This window comes from Sinocyclocheilus grahami, unplaced genomic scaffold (assembly GCF_001515645.1).
Source record: "Sinocyclocheilus grahami isolate Dianchi unplaced genomic scaffold, SAMN03320097.WGS_v1.1 scaffold290.1, whole genome shotgun sequence".
Lineage (NCBI taxonomy): Eukaryota > Metazoa > Chordata > Actinopteri > Cypriniformes > Cyprinidae > Sinocyclocheilus > Sinocyclocheilus grahami.
The window spans coordinates 1,055,828-1,073,249 of NW_015505469.1; the positions used below are offsets into that span (position 1 = coordinate 1,055,828).

Genomic DNA, 17,422 nt, shown 5'->3' on the forward strand with positions numbered 1-17,422 from the left:
GTGATTACTGATATCAAAAATAAAGGTTTTTACTAGTAAGAATTGTATTTCTGATATGTGAAGTTGGAATTTCAACTAGTAAGAAATCAGTTCTTGATATCAACAATTGATTTTGAATGGCAGCCTATGGTGACATTTAACTAGTGAAAATACAATTACAGATATCAAGAATTATAGTTTTTACTAGTTGAAAAGTAATTGTTGATATCAAGAATTAACATTGTTACTAGTGAAAATTGAGTTGTTGATATCAAGAATTAACATATTTACTAGTGAAAATGTAGTTGCTGATATCAAAAATAGCCATTGTTACTAGTAGAAATCTAATTCCTGATATCAAGAATGAACATTTTAACTAGTAAAAATTGAATTGTTGATATCAAGAATTCATATCCTGAGAATGAATAAAAGTCAAAAGGGCTTGCCATAGGCTAGCCTCCTTTCTGATATCAACCAATCATCACAGAGACGTAAATTACGAACGTCTCCTGCTAATGTACCAAGTACTTATGATGAGTAGCGATATTGAATATTTGATTGCCAACAGATTTTCCAAGCTGTCATTCAAACAGTATATATACAAAAAAAAAAAAAAAGGGAACACACACCTAACTGGATATAGGCTACAGCAGTCAGCTTAATTAAATGGCGCAACAGGCAGCTCTCTTTTAACACAGACTTTTAAGAAGGGATGGATGTTTGCTTCAAGTGATAGGCCAGGTAAGTGAAGTTATATTATCTTGCTGTATGCGTGTTGTTTTCTTTACGTTTTCTAACTAAAAGCAACCAAAAAGCCATTTTAAAGTGGTTAAGCAAATAATAATAATAATAATCGGCAGGGATCCCAGACCAATACAATTAGTGTGCCTCCTCTATTTTAAAACCCAAGAGCCACCACTGGTTCATTCAAAAATGCTGATTCATTCAGGAACAAACAATCACCTGTCTTTAGGAATAAATAATTGAATCATTCATTAAATCCACCTGTTCAAAAAGGCTGATTCAGTTAAACAAGTATGAGTGAGTCATTGAATTGTCTACTCAGCCGATTTGTTCAAACAAACAGAATCATTCAGCAACAAAACTGGTGACTGTTAAGAGTGAGTCACTGAATCATTCACTCAACCTATTCTTAAAAACAAACAAAATACTGTGTTACTCAGTACAAACTTTTCATTTAGGCATTTTTGCTTGACAGGACAGTAGAGAAATGACAGGAAGTGAGTAGGAGAGAGAGAGATGAGGAGTGGGAACAGCAGCAGTCCATGAGGCAGGATTTGATCTCGGGACACCCGAAGCACAACTGCACCATATGTCAGCGCACTGCCCACATGGCTATCATGGTTATCGGTGCTGACCAAACTTTTTATTTATTAAACTTGAATAAAACCAATATTGCACACGGTGACACTCACAACTGTGATGTTTATCTGAACATGGATAATGTTTTGGTGCATGTTCATAGTTAATTTGAGGAGAACTGACTTTACACATTTACAGTAATGATAAGGAAAAGTGAAGTTAGTTCTAAGAAAAATTCCTACATCATATGCTTGCAGAAATTTGGTACAAATATGGCCACCTGTATATTGAATCAGACTGCAGAGGCAAATAAGAAATTGAAATGCTTTAATACATTCGATTCTTTAGGGGGGAAACTTGTGAAAATAAAAGAAAAGCAGAGAGAATATTGAAGGCTAATGTCTGTGGGACTCTTTCAGGGCTCTGCTCTCATCTTCTCATCTTCCCTCTCAGGTCTTTTCTCTCTCTGTCCTCTTTGAACACCCTTATATTTACTTTCTCTCTCTCCTTCCTTGTACACTAACAGCCTCTGTTCCTGTAAGTCTTATCAATGGCTGGTTTTGGGTTTCTGAACATAATCTCTCAATGGGATGCATTGTGGAGACTGCCTGTGGATTCGGGATAAATGTGAGTCTGCTGGCTTTGCCAGAGTTTTATTTGTCACATCATTCAACAGGCTTGTTTTAGCTGTAGTGCAAAGAAAAGAAAAAAAAACTCAAAGCCTTTACCCAGAAGAAAAATCTATCGCTCAGAGTTGCTTGTTCATAGCTCAGGAGACTTAATGAAGCTCTCAGTTGGGTTTCAGGTAAGTATCAACTTGGCCTCAGATGCTTCTTCTAATTCCTTATTAATAAGAATAGATACAAATGAGATGATTGTATAGAACTGTGGGTGAATATATGATTGTGATTAGAGCTCATATCAAATGGTTTTGGAGGAATTTGATGAGATATGATGAGTTAATTTTGAGAATGTTCACATTTGATTACAGGTATTAAATCGTGAGCACTGTTTAAGACCCATGTGAGATTGATGGGGGTCTTTTTTCTAAGAAGAACAAGCTGGTTTCCATTTAGATTTTGGATTGCTGACGGTTGATGATAAGAGGGTGTTTTTTGTCATTTTTCTTTTTTTTCTGAGCTGGTTTAAAAAAACTGTTTTGATCTACAAGTGCTTCTAAAAAGCTACTTTTTGGGAAGTTTTTCATTTGTACTTTTCAAAGAGCCATTTTAATAGAACTGCCACAAATCCTCACTTGTCAATCATGACTTATAAATGAAACGCTGTGCTGGAGCTTCAGCCACAAAACACTTTATCAGCCACCAGTGTTGCTGTTGACATGTTTTGTTAGCTTGTAAACTGGAGACATTTTTAGGCTATTGAGAGGAAATTGAAAATTGATGCACAAAATGTCTTGAACCTGCGTTTGGTGAACCAAGTAATAGCAGTGAGCTCGTTCTGATTTTGCATATCGTAATTGGCAATTTCCCATTATTTCTGAAGCATTGAAAGTATAAATTCCATGTTCATTAGAGAGAGAACTAATTGGTGTGTTACACTCTAACTCAGCTAGTAGAACATTGTGCTGATCTTGGCTTTGATTCCCAAACAATGCTTAGATTAAATCTATTGCTTGAATGCACTTTAAGTCTCTTTGGATATAAATATCTGCTGAATGCATGTAATGCATCAAAAAATAAATAAATCTGTAACATATAGGGGAAAAACTGTGTTGATAAATATTTGGTCCAATAACTAACCTGTGCTGAGTAAAATTTTGTTTATATTTAGGCTAATATTATAAATTAATATTTTATGTAATTTACTCACCCCCAGGCCATCCAAGATGTACATACATTTGTTTCTTCATTGGAACAGATTTGCAAAAATTTAACATCACTTGCTCACCAATGGACCCTCTGCAGTGAATGGGTGCCGTCAGAATGAGAGCCCAAACAGCTTATGAAAACATCACAATAATCCACAAGTAATTTGTAAGAAACAAATCCATCATTACTTTTTTTTTAACACACCATCGCTCCTACTAAAACATGAGTCCATAATCCATAACAACACTTCCTCCATTGAAAAAATCAATTAGCTTTTGTCCTCTGACATCAAAATCCACTGACATATTTGTTTAGAACTGTTTTTTTGCTTGTAAACAATGCGTGATCTGTGCATATTTCTCTCGTTTCAGACTAGACACATTTTTTTCACTGTGGGAAATGTTAATATGGACTCAAATTTTGGCCAGAAGTGATTAAAGTAAAGAATGTCCTAATCTTAATGAAGGATTTGTTTCTTTTAAACATGCAGCTTTTTGCTTCACAAGATGTTAACTGATGGACTGGAGTGGTGTGGATTATTGTGATGTTTTTATCAGCTTTTTTGACTCTCATTCTGACGGCACCCATTCACTGCAGAGGATCCATTGGTGACCAATCTGTTACACTGAAAAACAAACTCATCTAAATTTTCAGCTATTTTTCTTTATTCTTTTAATATGTTTATTTAAGTTTTATGTTATTTAATGGTAGCGAATAATGAAAAAACACAACCAAGGTTTTGAACTGTAATTTAGATATTCAGGCAAGACTTGGAAAAAAACAACACATGTAATATTTAGTTTGAAAAAAAACTAAAACCTACTTTACTATTACACCTCTTTTCATATTTCACACTGTGTTGAATAAGAAACCCAGTTTGACTTAATTTTTCAAGAGTTTCAAGGTGTATTTTTCACACTGCTTGTGGAAAGTACCAATAATTAATGTGGATTTTAGATTCATAACTCAGTTATGTAAGTTATGTAACGTCTCTCTCTCTCTCTCTCTCTCTCTCTCACTCACACACACTCACACTCACACACACACACACACACGCACGCACGCACACACAGAGAGAGAGAAACAGAGTGAGATGGTTGTATTATTCATAAAAAGCACAAAGATTAAGGTTGGGTCAGACGAGTATCATTTAAATGAGCAGAATTAAGAAAAATGAACAAAAGCAAGAGTGTCACATGTCATTTTCCCACCACACAGACAAAAATCTGCTTTTATCAAGCTTTCGCACACCACGCTGCCTCTAGAGAGATCCTCTGAATACAGGGATAGAGAGCTGAGCGGATCCTGGCATTGTCTCTGGTATTATTTTGATTCTTACTGTGCAGCGTTTTCACTAATGGATACTAGTGCAGGCCAGAGTGAACGTGAGCGGCTTTCACTGCTGTCATAGTCCGTCTTAGATCCTGCATCCTGCCGTCTGAAGTGTCGATTCCCTGGATTCGCTGCACATGGTTTTGAAGTCCAGAAAACATTGTGATGTTTGTAGTGTAGTCAGCAGTTGCCATGGTTACAGAAACTCACTCTATATATCCTTGAGCAGAGTTTTCAAGCAGCACTGCAAAAATATAGTTTTCTCAGTGTTGTTCTGTACAAATATTTGTACGAAGATGCCTACACTGTAAAATCAAATTAGTTAGGCTTACTTTAAAAAAAGCATGCAAACCCATTGCCTTGAAAACACTACGTTTCGAAGTTCTCTCAAATTTTTCAGTTGTATTGACATTTCAACGCTTAAGATGACTTTGGGAAATGAGTGAAAAGCTTATTAAAGGGGTCATATGACGCAATTTACATTTTTCCTTTCTCTTTGGAGTGTTACAAGCTCTTGGTGCATAAAGAAGATCTGTAAAGTTGCAAAGACTAAAGTCTCAAATCCAAAGAGATATTCTTTATAAAAGTTAAGAGTCAACCATGGCTACCTAAAACGGCTCGTTCTAACACGCCCCCACATGTCTACCTCACTATGTGGGAAGATTTGCATAACGCCGCCCAAATGTTCACGCAAAGAAAGAAGGCGTAACTTTTATTCTCGCTGTAGTATTGTTGCCGCTGCCGCCATGTCGTGAAGGTGCTGTGTGCTTCGTTGTGAAAGCGAAACTACTTTGTTTGGCCTTCCAAAAGAGGACGATATCCGCTTCGTCATGCCTGGAGCTGATCCGTGCTGGTCGCTGAGGAAATACTTCAACTTCACGCTGTCGATCGCCGGATCGGCTTTCACTGTGGACGAAGCGGAGTCCAGCCTGGGGTCGTCACATGTGGTTGCCGCAGGCATCACACTATGGTAAGGGACGTAACATTTCTGTCACATGCTTGAGGAATTCGGCCAATCACAACGCACTGGATAGCTGGCCAATCAGAGCACACCTCGCTTTTTCAGACCCATGAGCTTTGTAAAAATCGACGCGTTTCAGAAAGGCGGGGCATAGAGGAGAAACAATATTGTACAGTATGTGGAAAATAATGTGTTTTTTAACCTTAAACCGCATAAACACAATTCATTACACCAAATACACAAAATAATGTTCTTTTTAGCAGCATCATATGGCCCCTTTAAGAATGGCCCCACCTCAAAAATGCTTTCTTTTTTCTTGACGAATTGGCACTAAAAAAAAAAAACTTGTTGCGCATGCTCTTAACTACTTCCTTATTTCTTCTTCTGTTGTTTTGTTGCTCATTAGCAACATATTAGTGCACTGCTGCTTCTCACTGGTGTATTAATGTTATTGGTTCCTTTGTGGCTACTTTAATATTTTAAGTAAGCGTCACTCAAAGCCAGTGTTGGGGGTAACGCATTACAAGTAACGCGTAACGCGAGTTACGTAATCAGATTACTTTTTTCAAGTAACTAGTAAAGTAACGCATTACTTTTTAATTTACAAGAGAATATTTACAAGAGTTACTTTTTCAAATAAGTAACGCAAGTTACTTTTTTTCAGTAAGTAAATTGTTTTATTCTCCTTGAAATTAGCTGTAACGTGATAAAGTCTAGTAAAGATAACTAATTCTAAGTAAGGTAAACTATTGGATTTTACAGTGTACGATAATTTGATCAGTTTACCCAAGAAGCAAATTTGCATTGATGTGCAAGATACGTTTTCAAAGAATTTATATTGAATTAAAATTGGTTTGATGGTAATGGAGATTTTTTTTTATGACTTTAGGTATTATGAGAAAGAGTCTGCAAACCAACCTGATCATCTTCTCTCTGGCCATGTCGGACATTCCTGATGACTACAAACTGGAGCAGTAATAGAAACCGTGTTTTTGACACTCAAAATATGTGCAAATGTGATTCCACATTATCTGCTCTGTGTCACTGATATTCTTGGCTTTGTTTTAAATGGCTGACAAGCAGGTCAGGTGAGTTTTCTTTAGAGGGAAATGGCTAATACTCACTAGAGTAAAAATATAGTTAATACCTTAGAACGAAAATATAAACTATACAAATACACAAAAGCAAGATAGTATTTTAACATTAAAAAAGTAATCCACTTTATGTTTAATGTGAACTCATATGCATTTGTGTTAAAGTTCTTTAATGTTTCAGGCCGTTGCTACTTGATTTGAGTCTTTTGAATTACTTTTACTGACAATTTATACATTTTGTTTAGAATATTATTTAATTTTGTTCAATTAACCCTATAAAGCCCACTCTATCATCGAATTTCTAAGGCCTCTAAATGATCAACATGTTCAAAACAATTCTTAAAAAACCCTGTTGTACACAATCTACTACATGCCTTCTGTCATGATTGATAGGTTATACTTTGTAGCAAGTAAAAGGCCATTTAGTGTAATTGTACTAACGTCCACCTTTTTGCTGTGAAATCTTTACTGATTTTTAAAAATGTAATCTTAAGTATAACTTGTATGTTGTTAGTAATATTTCAAGATGAACACTTACTCAACTGATGCAACTGACGTTTACTTGTTTATCTATACATCATTGTTTTGGTAAAAAATCCTGTTAAAATGTGAGTATCATAAATGATCCATCAGGTTTTTGAGGAATATTAATTTGTTCATCTCTCAATCATTGTTTTATGCAGTATTGCATGTTTTGCCCCCACAATAAATACTACAGAGCTTTAATCAAAAGTAAGCATTTAATATCTTACTAAGACATATTATTGGGAGATACAGAGTGGCATCTGATAATATATGCATTTAATCTAATTGATTTACATTACAAACTATCAGAATTTTTTACTTTTTGGCCATATAAATATCAGCAACTGCACCAAATTTCATATTTTGCTCAGTTTGAGCCTCTGAATAAAATGTAGGTGTTTTTCCTCCATATTCTTACTTATTATATGAGCCATAAAAGCCCAATGCATCAAATCTGCAACAAAAACACCTATGCATATATATATATTTTTTTTAAAGATTTTGTAAAGGGTTAATAAACTTTTGAAAAATCCTGACTATTATTTCATATGTCAGGCTCACAGGGTTAAACCAGTTCATTTAGATGTTTCAACACGCAGCGTCAATGCAGCTGTTTTAATTAGTTTATTTTATAGAAGATAACTTATTATATATGTAGATTTGGAATACAGTGCTTTTACAAATAAAATGAACTTCTCTTTTTGGATGGCATGGTTTCTTTTGCACACTGGATTAATCTCTGATGTTGTTTTAGTCTGCCAGCTAAACTCCTCAATGGAGGCATTGCCGGGTTAATTGGTGTCACTTGCGTGTTTCCGATTGATCTGGCAAAAACTCGCCTCCAAAACCAGCAAAACGGATCTCGCATCTACACTAGCATGTATGTTTCCTGTTCCTTTTAATTGTCTGAGCAAATGAATGCCTGTGATTGTGTTAATGTATATATGGGTGAGGATGTGTTTCATTCACAGGTCTGATTGTCTGATAAAAACCATCCGATCAGAAGGATTCTGTGGGATCTACAGAGGTATTGTACTGTTTCACAATCTGTATAGATCATACGGAATTGTTCATGCTTGGAAAAACTCCATTATCTATCCCCCTTTCTTCTTAATATCCCTCCTTCACACTTTCATTTCTAGGAGCTGCGGTTAATCTGACTCTGGTAACTCCAGAAAAGGCCATCAAACTGGCTGCCAATGATTTCTTCAGACACCAGCTCTCCAAGGATGGGTGAGAATAAAACACCCTCAACTTCTTACATGAGTGTATGGGGGGAAACGACAAACAGAGCTTCATTTTGACTTAATTCTTGTACTTAAATACTTACAATTGAATTTGGAACTGTTTAAGAAAATGAGAGACATGACATTTAAAGGGATTGTTCACCCAAAAATGAAAATTTTGTCATTAATTACTCACCCTCATTTTGTTCCAAACCCGTAAGATATTTTTGATGAATTCCGAGAGCTCTCTGACCCTCCCATGGACAGCAAGGGTGAGTAATTAATGACAGAATTTAAATTGTTGGGTACACTCTCCCTTTAATTTAAAAGCATTTTAAGTTAAATCCTGAATTGCAAACCTGATTTACAACACACACACACACACACACACACACACACTCACGTTGTGTTTCCATGTTTTATGCTTTATGGGGTCACTTTTGGAGTGACAACATCTCCCCCAACACCCAGATCATTTCTAAAGGTAGTTTACAATATGAGAAGAATTCGTTCATTTGCAATACTATCTAAAGTAAAACATCCATCTTCCACAACATAATTGTATTTCAAATGTGTTATAGGATATTTAAAGGACTTCTCAGCTAAATTTAATGAACTACAAAGAATTAAAAAAAACGTATCAATAGAAAATACATGGTTTGGCCAACAGAAATTGTAATTATAAACACAACTTGCAACAACCTAACAATTATAGAAATACCCTTTTGTCCAACCAAAGTTCAAGAATAAACCTTTATTATATATATCAGTATTCATTAAAATTGATACATTTGCTCATTTGCGGTGAATGCGCTCAGCAGTGGGATGTAATGGAGGTCTCATAACTTATTTAACAGTTGCACTGATTTAGAAAGAGCAATGCTCATTTTTTAATTCATTCCTTTTTTGCTCGGGGCATAATTTAGGTTGGATGAAGTCTCAGATCCACTTCTTATTTTTTAAGGGAATTAATCCACAGAGCCGCTGGATTTGCTCACAGAGCTGATCTGATAGAAGCCACCCATAAGCTTCTGCAGTATGTATAGATATTGCAGTATAACTCAGTACACCTTGAATACCTGGAGCTGTGGTGAGCATCTCTGTGGTGACTAATAGCTAGATGGCTAAATTATTGATTAATAGAGTCCAGTAGACTGCAATGAACCGATGAATTATTGAAATAAGTGTGTGAGTGTGTGTGTTTGGGAGTGTGATGTCATCACACGATGAGGGTCAGACCCCAAAGCTACTTGTTTACAGAGAAAACGGGCTTATCGTCGTCTAAAAATAATGCTCTCTTTTTATCTTTCTGTTTTTCTGGCTCTCTCCCAGACGGAAGTTGACGTTGGTCAGAGAAATGTTAGCTGGCTGCGGTGCTGGTACCTGCCAAGTTAGTGTCTCTGCTGCACTCATAGGACCCACATTCCTCACACACACAAAACTGCTTATTTTTCTGAAAGTAATGAGTTTCTTAAAGTGATGTTCTGGCTTAAGTACTGCTAAGAAGGAACGTGGTGCACCCAAAATGCAAATTTGGCATTGCAAAACACTCAGATGTTGGGCAAAATGTTCAAACGTGTGTTTATAGAAATATAAGAAATAATAGTCAAATAAAAAGTTTGGGTCTGTATGATTTTAATGTTTTGGAAAGAAGTCTCTTATGCACACCAAAGCTGCAATTATTTGATAATTTAATATTGTGAAATATTATTACAATTTAATGTAAATGTTTTCTATGTTGATATATTTTCAAATGTAATTTATTCCTGTGAACAAAGCTGAATTTCCAGCATCATTGCTCCAGTCTTCAGTGTCACATGATCCTTCAGAAATCATTCTAATATGCTGATTTACTGCTCAAGAAACATGTCTTATTATTATCCATGTTGAAAACAATTGTGCTGCCTAATTTTTTTTTGTGTGGAAACCATAATACATAATTTTTTATTTTTTATTTATTTTTTGATGAATAGAAAAAGCCAAAAACAGCATTTATTTTAAATGTAAATTTTTTTGTAACAAAGTAAAAACCTTTACTGTCACTTTTGATCAATTTAATGCATCCTTGCTGACAGACAAATCATTTATTTCTATATTATTAATTCAATCTTACTGACCTCATTTCAAAAGAACAATTTAGATGCCTTTACATCTTAAATAACACACATTTGTATGGAGCAATCCTCACATATCTGCTTTTAAACTGAAATGTCTTGAATGGTATTGGTAACTTCTGTCTGTATGCGGTTTGTGTTTTGGCAGGTGATTGTAACCACTCCTATGGAGATGCTAAAGATCCAGTTGCAGGATGCCGGCAGAATAGGTAAAAGATAGAAAACTTTCTCATGTCCGCTTATAGTGTCTTGTTGATGATGGGGGCGCATAGTATCATATACGCATACTATTCTACAGTGTGCAATATGTATATTGTGTGCAATATACAAAATGTCTGCATGCACGGAATACTGGATGAGGAACTCCATTTGGCAAAATGTGGCACGCACACTGTAATGTTGCATCCCAGAATGCAATGCACTTATCTTGACCTTGACCACAATATGAACCATGGATGATAACAGGCCTTTGCTTGCTGAATTAAACATGCATTGTAGGCATGTGACAACAGTGTAGCAGAGAACATGAAATGTTGCGTATACTGCACCATATACATTCAATGCTGTATGCAGTGTGCAACAGTCTGATTCCAAAAGCAGCATGGCTTATGCATAAAGCAAGAACTAAATTGAAACTAGTTAGAATTGAAACTTTAGCATGCTACATTGTTGTAACAAGACTTATTTTGTGTTGCATGTTTAATTTAGCAAGTGTCATCTAGTTATTCTTGAAAATAAAAATGTATACTTGTATTTCAAGTCTCTTATGCTCACCAAGAGTGCATTTAATTGCTAAAAACACAGTAAAAACTGTAGTATTCTGAACTATTAATGCAATTATAAAAAAAAGATTTCTATTTGAATATATTTTAAAATGTAATTTATTCCTGTGATTAAAGCTGAATTTTCAGCATCATTACTCCTAGTCTTCAGTGTCACATGATCCTTCAGAAATCATTCTAATATGCTTTAAGGATTCTTTGACAAAAAGAAAGTTCAAAAGTACAGCATTTATTTGAACTAGAATACTTTTGTAACATTATAAATGTCTCTAGGGTCATTTAATGTGTTTAATTTAATGTGAATAAAAGCATTCATTTCTATGAAACAAATTCAAACTTTTGAACAGTAGTGTATATAAAATAGTATGAGTAATATGCTATTCTGACCATATCTCATGTCTCTGACAGAGGCCCAGAGGAAGCTCATTGGCCAGCATGCTGGAGGAGGCGGAGGCAAAGTGAATGTTGTTCAGTTGAAGTCTCCCACGGCCCTCCAACTCTCTAGAGATCTGCTGAAGGACAAAGGCATCGCTGGTCTCTATAAGGGACTGGGGGCCACTCTATTACGGTAGTCCAACAGAGTCACTCAAACTGCGGGACGCATTTATCCATAATGTGCTTTCTCTCCATCCTTTATCTCACACTGGTGTGTTCTCCCTCAGGGATGTGCCCTTTTCCATCATCTACTTCCCACTGTTTGCCAACCTGAATAACCTGGGCAGGAGGAACGCTGACGGTTCAGCTCCGTTTTACATCTCCTTCCTCGCTGGCTGTTTTGCAGGCTGCACCGCAGCTGTTGTGGTCAACCCTGTGGACGGTGAGATGGCCTATATGATGTGTGAATGGGTGCATTTAATGAGGTGTACTCCATTTAAAAGTTTGGGGCAATATGTTTTATAAATATATATTTTTGTCTTATATATTGTCTTAAATATATATCAAGTGTCTTATTTTGACCAAGGCTGCATTTATTTGATCAGTTAAAACAGTGATATTGTGAAATATTATTGCAATTTAAAATAGCTGTTTTCTATTTGAATACATATTACAATTTAATTTATTCCTGTGATGCAAAGCTGAATTGTCAGCATCATTACTCCAGTCTTCAGTGTCACATGATCCTTCAGAAATCATTCTAATATGCTGATTTGCTGCTCCAGAAGCATTTTTCAATGTTGAAAACTGTTATGCTGCTTAAGTTGATCATTTTTTCAAGTTTCTTTGACGAATAAAAATGGAAAAGAACAGCATTTATTTGAAATATATATTTATGAAACATTATGTCTTCACTTTCATTTTTTATTAATTTAATGCATCCTTGCTGATTAATAGTATTAGAAAAATATTATTTCTTTAAAGAAAGAAAAAAATACTTACCCAATACTTTTGAATAGTGTTAAGTGTATATAACAACAAGAAATACAATTTCACGTTGAACAGAAAAATGAAATGGGCCAAAAGCCAGGATTGGGTATAATACACACAAATCATAAAAAAATATGGCAATGTAGTAAATGTTTATTTATTTGAATCCTCAATGTTTACTCCTCACAAATGCTGTTCCTAAATCTAGTTAGCTGCCTTGCTGTCTATGTCCTATACAGCATCTTAACTGAAATGGAACCTCATAAGTGACTGATTTGGATCTCAATAAATTAGAATGTCGTGGAAAAGTTCATTTATTTCAGTAATTCAACTCAAATTGTGAAACTCGTGTATTAAATAAATTCAATGCACACAGACTGAAGTAGTTTAAGTCTTTTAATTGTGATGATTTTGGCTCCCATTTAACAAAAACCCACCAATTCACTATCTCAACAAATTAGAATACGTCATAAGACCAATAAAAACATTTTTAGTGAACTGTTGGCCTTCTGGAAAGTATGTTCATTTACTGTACATGTACTCAATACTTGGTAGGGGCTCCTTTTGCTTTAATTACTGCCTCAATTCGGCGTGGCATGGAGGTGATCAGTTTGTGGCACTGCTGAGGTGGTATGGAAGCCCAGGTTTCTTTGACAGTGGCCTTCAGCTCATCTGCATTTTTTGGTCTCTTGTTTCTCATTTTCCTCTTGACAATACCCCATAGATGGGGTTCAGGTCTGGTGAGTTTGCTGGCCAGTCAAGCACACCAACACCATGGTCATTTAACCAACTTTTGGTGCCTTTGGCAGTGTGGGCAGGTAGCAAATCCTGCTGGAAAATGAAATCAGCATCTTCAAAAAGCTGGTCAGCAGAAGGAAGCATGAAGTGCTCCAAAATTTATTGGTAAACGGGTGCAGTGACGTTGGTTTTCAAAAAACACAATGGACCAACACCAGCAGATGACATTGCACCCCAAATCATCACAGACTGTGGAAACTTAACACTGGACTTCAAGCAACTTGGGCTATGAGCTTCTCCTGAACTTTTCCATGACATTCTAATTTATTGAGATGCACCTGTACATAATAACTCCATTCATTATACAGATAACGCTCCTGACATGAAGCACACAGGAGATCCGAGTTTATTTCAGTAGAGTGTAGTGTTAGCTCTCTAAGCTAACAACACATGGCAAGCATAAAAATACATAACACAAAAATATCAGGTGAAATAACTTTTATATTTGATTGAACTGTTTTACTATATAAAATATGTTTTATATTTTTAAATAATATACACACACATGGATATAATAAAATATAAATAATAATATAATGACTTTTAATATTTTCTTTAGTTTAAATATAATAATATGATATAAATAATTATGTAAATACATATTTATATAAATAATAATATAAAAACATTTCTCTCTCTCTTCTTATATACAAATATTATGTAAATATGTATATTGTCATTTTTATACAAGAAATATAGAATAAAATGTTTACACGTCAAATGTAGTTTTGTCAACCATGTCAAATATTATTGAGTGGTCCCTTATTTAATTAAAAATAATTGCATTTCATATTAAATCCATAGGGGGCACAGTTTGCTCCTCTATTTTAGCATCACCCAAACATTTCATAAGTAGTCAATTACATTTGAATATGTTTTGCCTACAAGAGTCAGTGTTAAAAATTACAGATTAGGAGGAAAAAGTTATGTGTGTAATGGTGTGTGACACTTTAGTATGACATAAACATTTTTTTTTTTTTTACAACAGATGCAATTAAGTCATATGTCAGTGAACCAAAATGAAAGTGACTGCATCTCAAATGCATTTTAGCTGTGACTATTTTATACATAGCAACAGCCTAAGTATCTAAATTGGCAAGTGTGGTATTAATAGTAGTAGTTTCCTTTTTTCCCCCTAAAAGAACCATACTAAAATCAGCAAACATGATATCATATCATCAGTATTATTACAGCGCTACCAGTATGATTAAGGGGGGACAGTATTTTGTGAATGCAGACTAATGGTTTGAATGTGTGTGTTTGTGCTGCAGTGGTAAAGACCAGGCTTCAGTCTTTGGCCCGTGGATGTCATGAGGACACTTACAGCGGAGTGAAAGATTGCATCAGGTAAAATTATTCTTGCATACTCATTTATCAAAGTATTTCCATAACATTGTTTCTTATTTTTGTCCTCTGAACATCTCATCATCAGTAAGATTATTCGTCACGAGGGCCCCTCTGCTTTCCTGAAGGGCTCTTACTGTCGCGCACTGGTCATCGCGCCGCTGTTCGGCATCGCACAGGTGGTGTACTTCCTGGGAGTCGGGGAATTTGTTCTCAGTCTCCTGCCTGGACAAAAACGCTGAATCTGTACTGTAGATGAAGGTGCTGATCTTGGAACAGTGGCTTGTATTTGGACTGCAGATGTTTCAGATGAGCTTTGAGGACCGGTTTTCGTCATCAGCTTCATCTATCAGTACAGGACGACAATAGCTCTGTTCCAAAAGCTAGTGAGCACTGGGTTTTGGAGCAGAGGCGATGTTTCCTTGTGTTAGAAGATCCGGACTGGTTTGAGTTGTTTGTAGGCCACACTTGGTTCCATGCTAAAGCTAAAATCAACAGATAATTATTGCTAAATTACACAGATTTAGTTAATTGAAATTGTGTCATGCACCAAAAAACAATATTTTAACTGAAGACAATTTGTTCTATTTTTTATTTTTTTTAGCAAGAATACATTGCATTGATAAAAAGTAATCATAGTAAAGACATGAATAATATTACAAAATATTTCTATTTCAAATAATTGCTTTTGGACTGTATTCATCAAAGAATCCTGAACAAATATGTATCACCGTTTCCACAAAAATATTAAGCAGCACAATTGTTAATAATAAAACACTGATAATAATCAGAAATGTTTCTTGAGCAGCAAATCAGCATATTAGAATGATTTCTGAAAGATCATGTGACAAGACTTTATGAGATCTGTAATTACAAAGTGTTTTGTGAAATCAAGCACTGCTGGTTTCCTCAGTGCTGTGTTTTATTGAATTGTATTTACCTTGGTCTTATTAGAACCAAAAGGAATGCTTTCTTTGAGCTTGTGTCTGTGCATTAAAACATAATCCTTTGTGATTTATGTAAGCTATGTACAGCTAAGTCTGTCTTCAAAACACATTTTAAATGAAGTCTGTATGTTACAGACTGAGTTAACTGCAGAACTTGTTGCTTAAGGTGAGAGGTTTAGAACAGAACCCTGAGCAGAATATCTGCAAAGCAAAAATCAATTACTTACTCAGTATTTTTGTCCTGTTTTCCAGTCCAAATATCAAAACATTCTTAAATCAAGACATTTTTACTTGAGAAACAAAATGAGTCAGTCTAAGATATTCAGTCATGTTTTTCTGAACAGTGTATCAGTATTAAGCAAATTTACGCCTAAAACAAGTTTCTTTTTCTAACCCCATTGGCAGATATTTTTTATTGTTTCAAGCATAAACTCTCTTAATTTTTCAGAAAACAAGACTTCTTATGTCAGTTTGCCTCTCAAGTAAAGATGTCTTGATTTAAGAATGTTTAGATATACTGCAAAAACAGACAAGAGAAAAACACAGAAAGTCAGAAAATAATTTTCAGTGTGAGGAATGTTAATACATTTCTGCCTTGCAAGCACATGTACAACGAGCGAACAGAAGGGATTGTGGGCAGACATGCTGCTAACCACTCAAGCAAATCAAGGTGGCAGGAGAAATGCATTGATTGCTGGATATGTGATTGTATCTGCAGGGGCTTTAGATCACATTTAGTATTCGGACCACAGAGCTCCCTTCCATGGCAGGCTTTTAATAGCTTTCACATCGTACTGTCCAAAGAGATGTTTTGAACTCTCCACCGGTTGCTATTTTCATCTGTGCACTGTAGTGGCCCGGCATCTCTCTATTTCATTCTAATCTCTGTCATCTCCTCTCTGCTCTAATCATACTTCTCTGGCCTCATCTCTGAAAAATTTTCTATCTCCCCGGTGGCCGCTGTTATTGATTTTTGTATGTTTTGTGTGCTGGGAGTATATTTCGTCTCATAGCATAAGACAGAAGTGGCGGCAGCGCAAACTTATTCTGGGAGATCCATTTCATCATAGTCCTGAAATGGCCGAGCTCGAGGCGCTGATTGCGAATTCGCAGGAAGAACACACATAGTAGCGGAGTATACATGCGATGCATGGACAGCTCTAATAACTGCATTCGTGTCTTTGCCTGCTCCTTGGGGAATATCTGTCTGCCGTCTACATTCTCCTCTGATTTCTGCTCATAATGAAGCCAGATCTTTTTATGTGCAGCCAGTGAAGTCACTTTGTAACCGAGAAGCAATAGGGGAGCTGGGAACATTGGGGATTAAATCTTCACAAAGGGGTTCATATGAGAGATGCATTTTTTTTAAAGTAGAGCTTGTAAGTGCAGCCTCATTTACCATTATGTTGTGAAGTTTCATATGCGAAATCCAGTCGTTCCAATAGGAATCTGTGCATGCAAATCCAGCTGTTCCAATAGGAATAAATGCATGCGAAATCCAGTCATTCCTATAGGAATCCATACATGGGAAATTAAGTTGTTCCAATAGGAATCCATGCATGCAAAACCTAGTCATTCCAATAGGAATCCATACATACAAAATCAAGCTGTTCCGGTATGAATCCATGCGTGCTAAATCCAGCTGTTCCAATAAGAATCCATGCAAGCAATACCTAGTCATTCCAATAGGAATCCATGGATGTGGAATTCAGTCATTCCTATAGGAATCCATGCATGCAAAATCCAGCTGTTCCAATAGGAATCCATGCATGCGAAATCCAGTCATTCCTATAGGAATCCATG

The 17,422-nt window shown here is 35.7% G+C and overlaps 1 protein-coding gene across 1 annotated transcript; it reads left to right on the forward strand.

Moving 5' to 3' along the window:
- Positions 1-2,035: 2,035 nt before the first annotated feature.
- On the forward strand, positions 2,036-15,216 carry LOC107600755 (mitochondrial glutamate carrier 1-like). The gene is made up of 11 exons (XM_016292711.1): positions 2,036-2,107; positions 6,314-6,512; positions 7,798-7,923; positions 8,015-8,070; positions 8,186-8,276; positions 9,602-9,659; positions 10,532-10,592; positions 11,574-11,733; positions 11,828-11,982; positions 14,600-14,675; positions 14,761-15,216. The coding sequence occupies exons 2-11, from the start codon at positions 6,493-6,495 to the stop codon at positions 14,912-14,914; spliced, it is 957 nt and encodes a 318-aa protein (XP_016148197.1). The 5' UTR covers positions 2,036-2,107; positions 6,314-6,492; the 3' UTR covers positions 14,915-15,216.
- Positions 15,217-17,422: the final 2,206 nt, after the last annotated feature.

Bases quoted from the DNA above. Each gene is read 5' to 3' on its own strand.
- LOC107600755 (XM_016292711.1), top strand. From the start codon at position 6,493: ATGGCTGACAAGCAGGTCAG. The intron at 7,924-8,014 runs GTATGTTTCCTG...TTTCATTCACAG, and splicing joins TCTCGCATCTACACTAGCAT to GTCTGATTGTCTGATAAAAA. The intron at 8,277-9,601 runs GTGAGAATAAAA...GCTCTCTCCCAG, and splicing joins CACCAGCTCTCCAAGGATGG to ACGGAAGTTGACGTTGGTCA.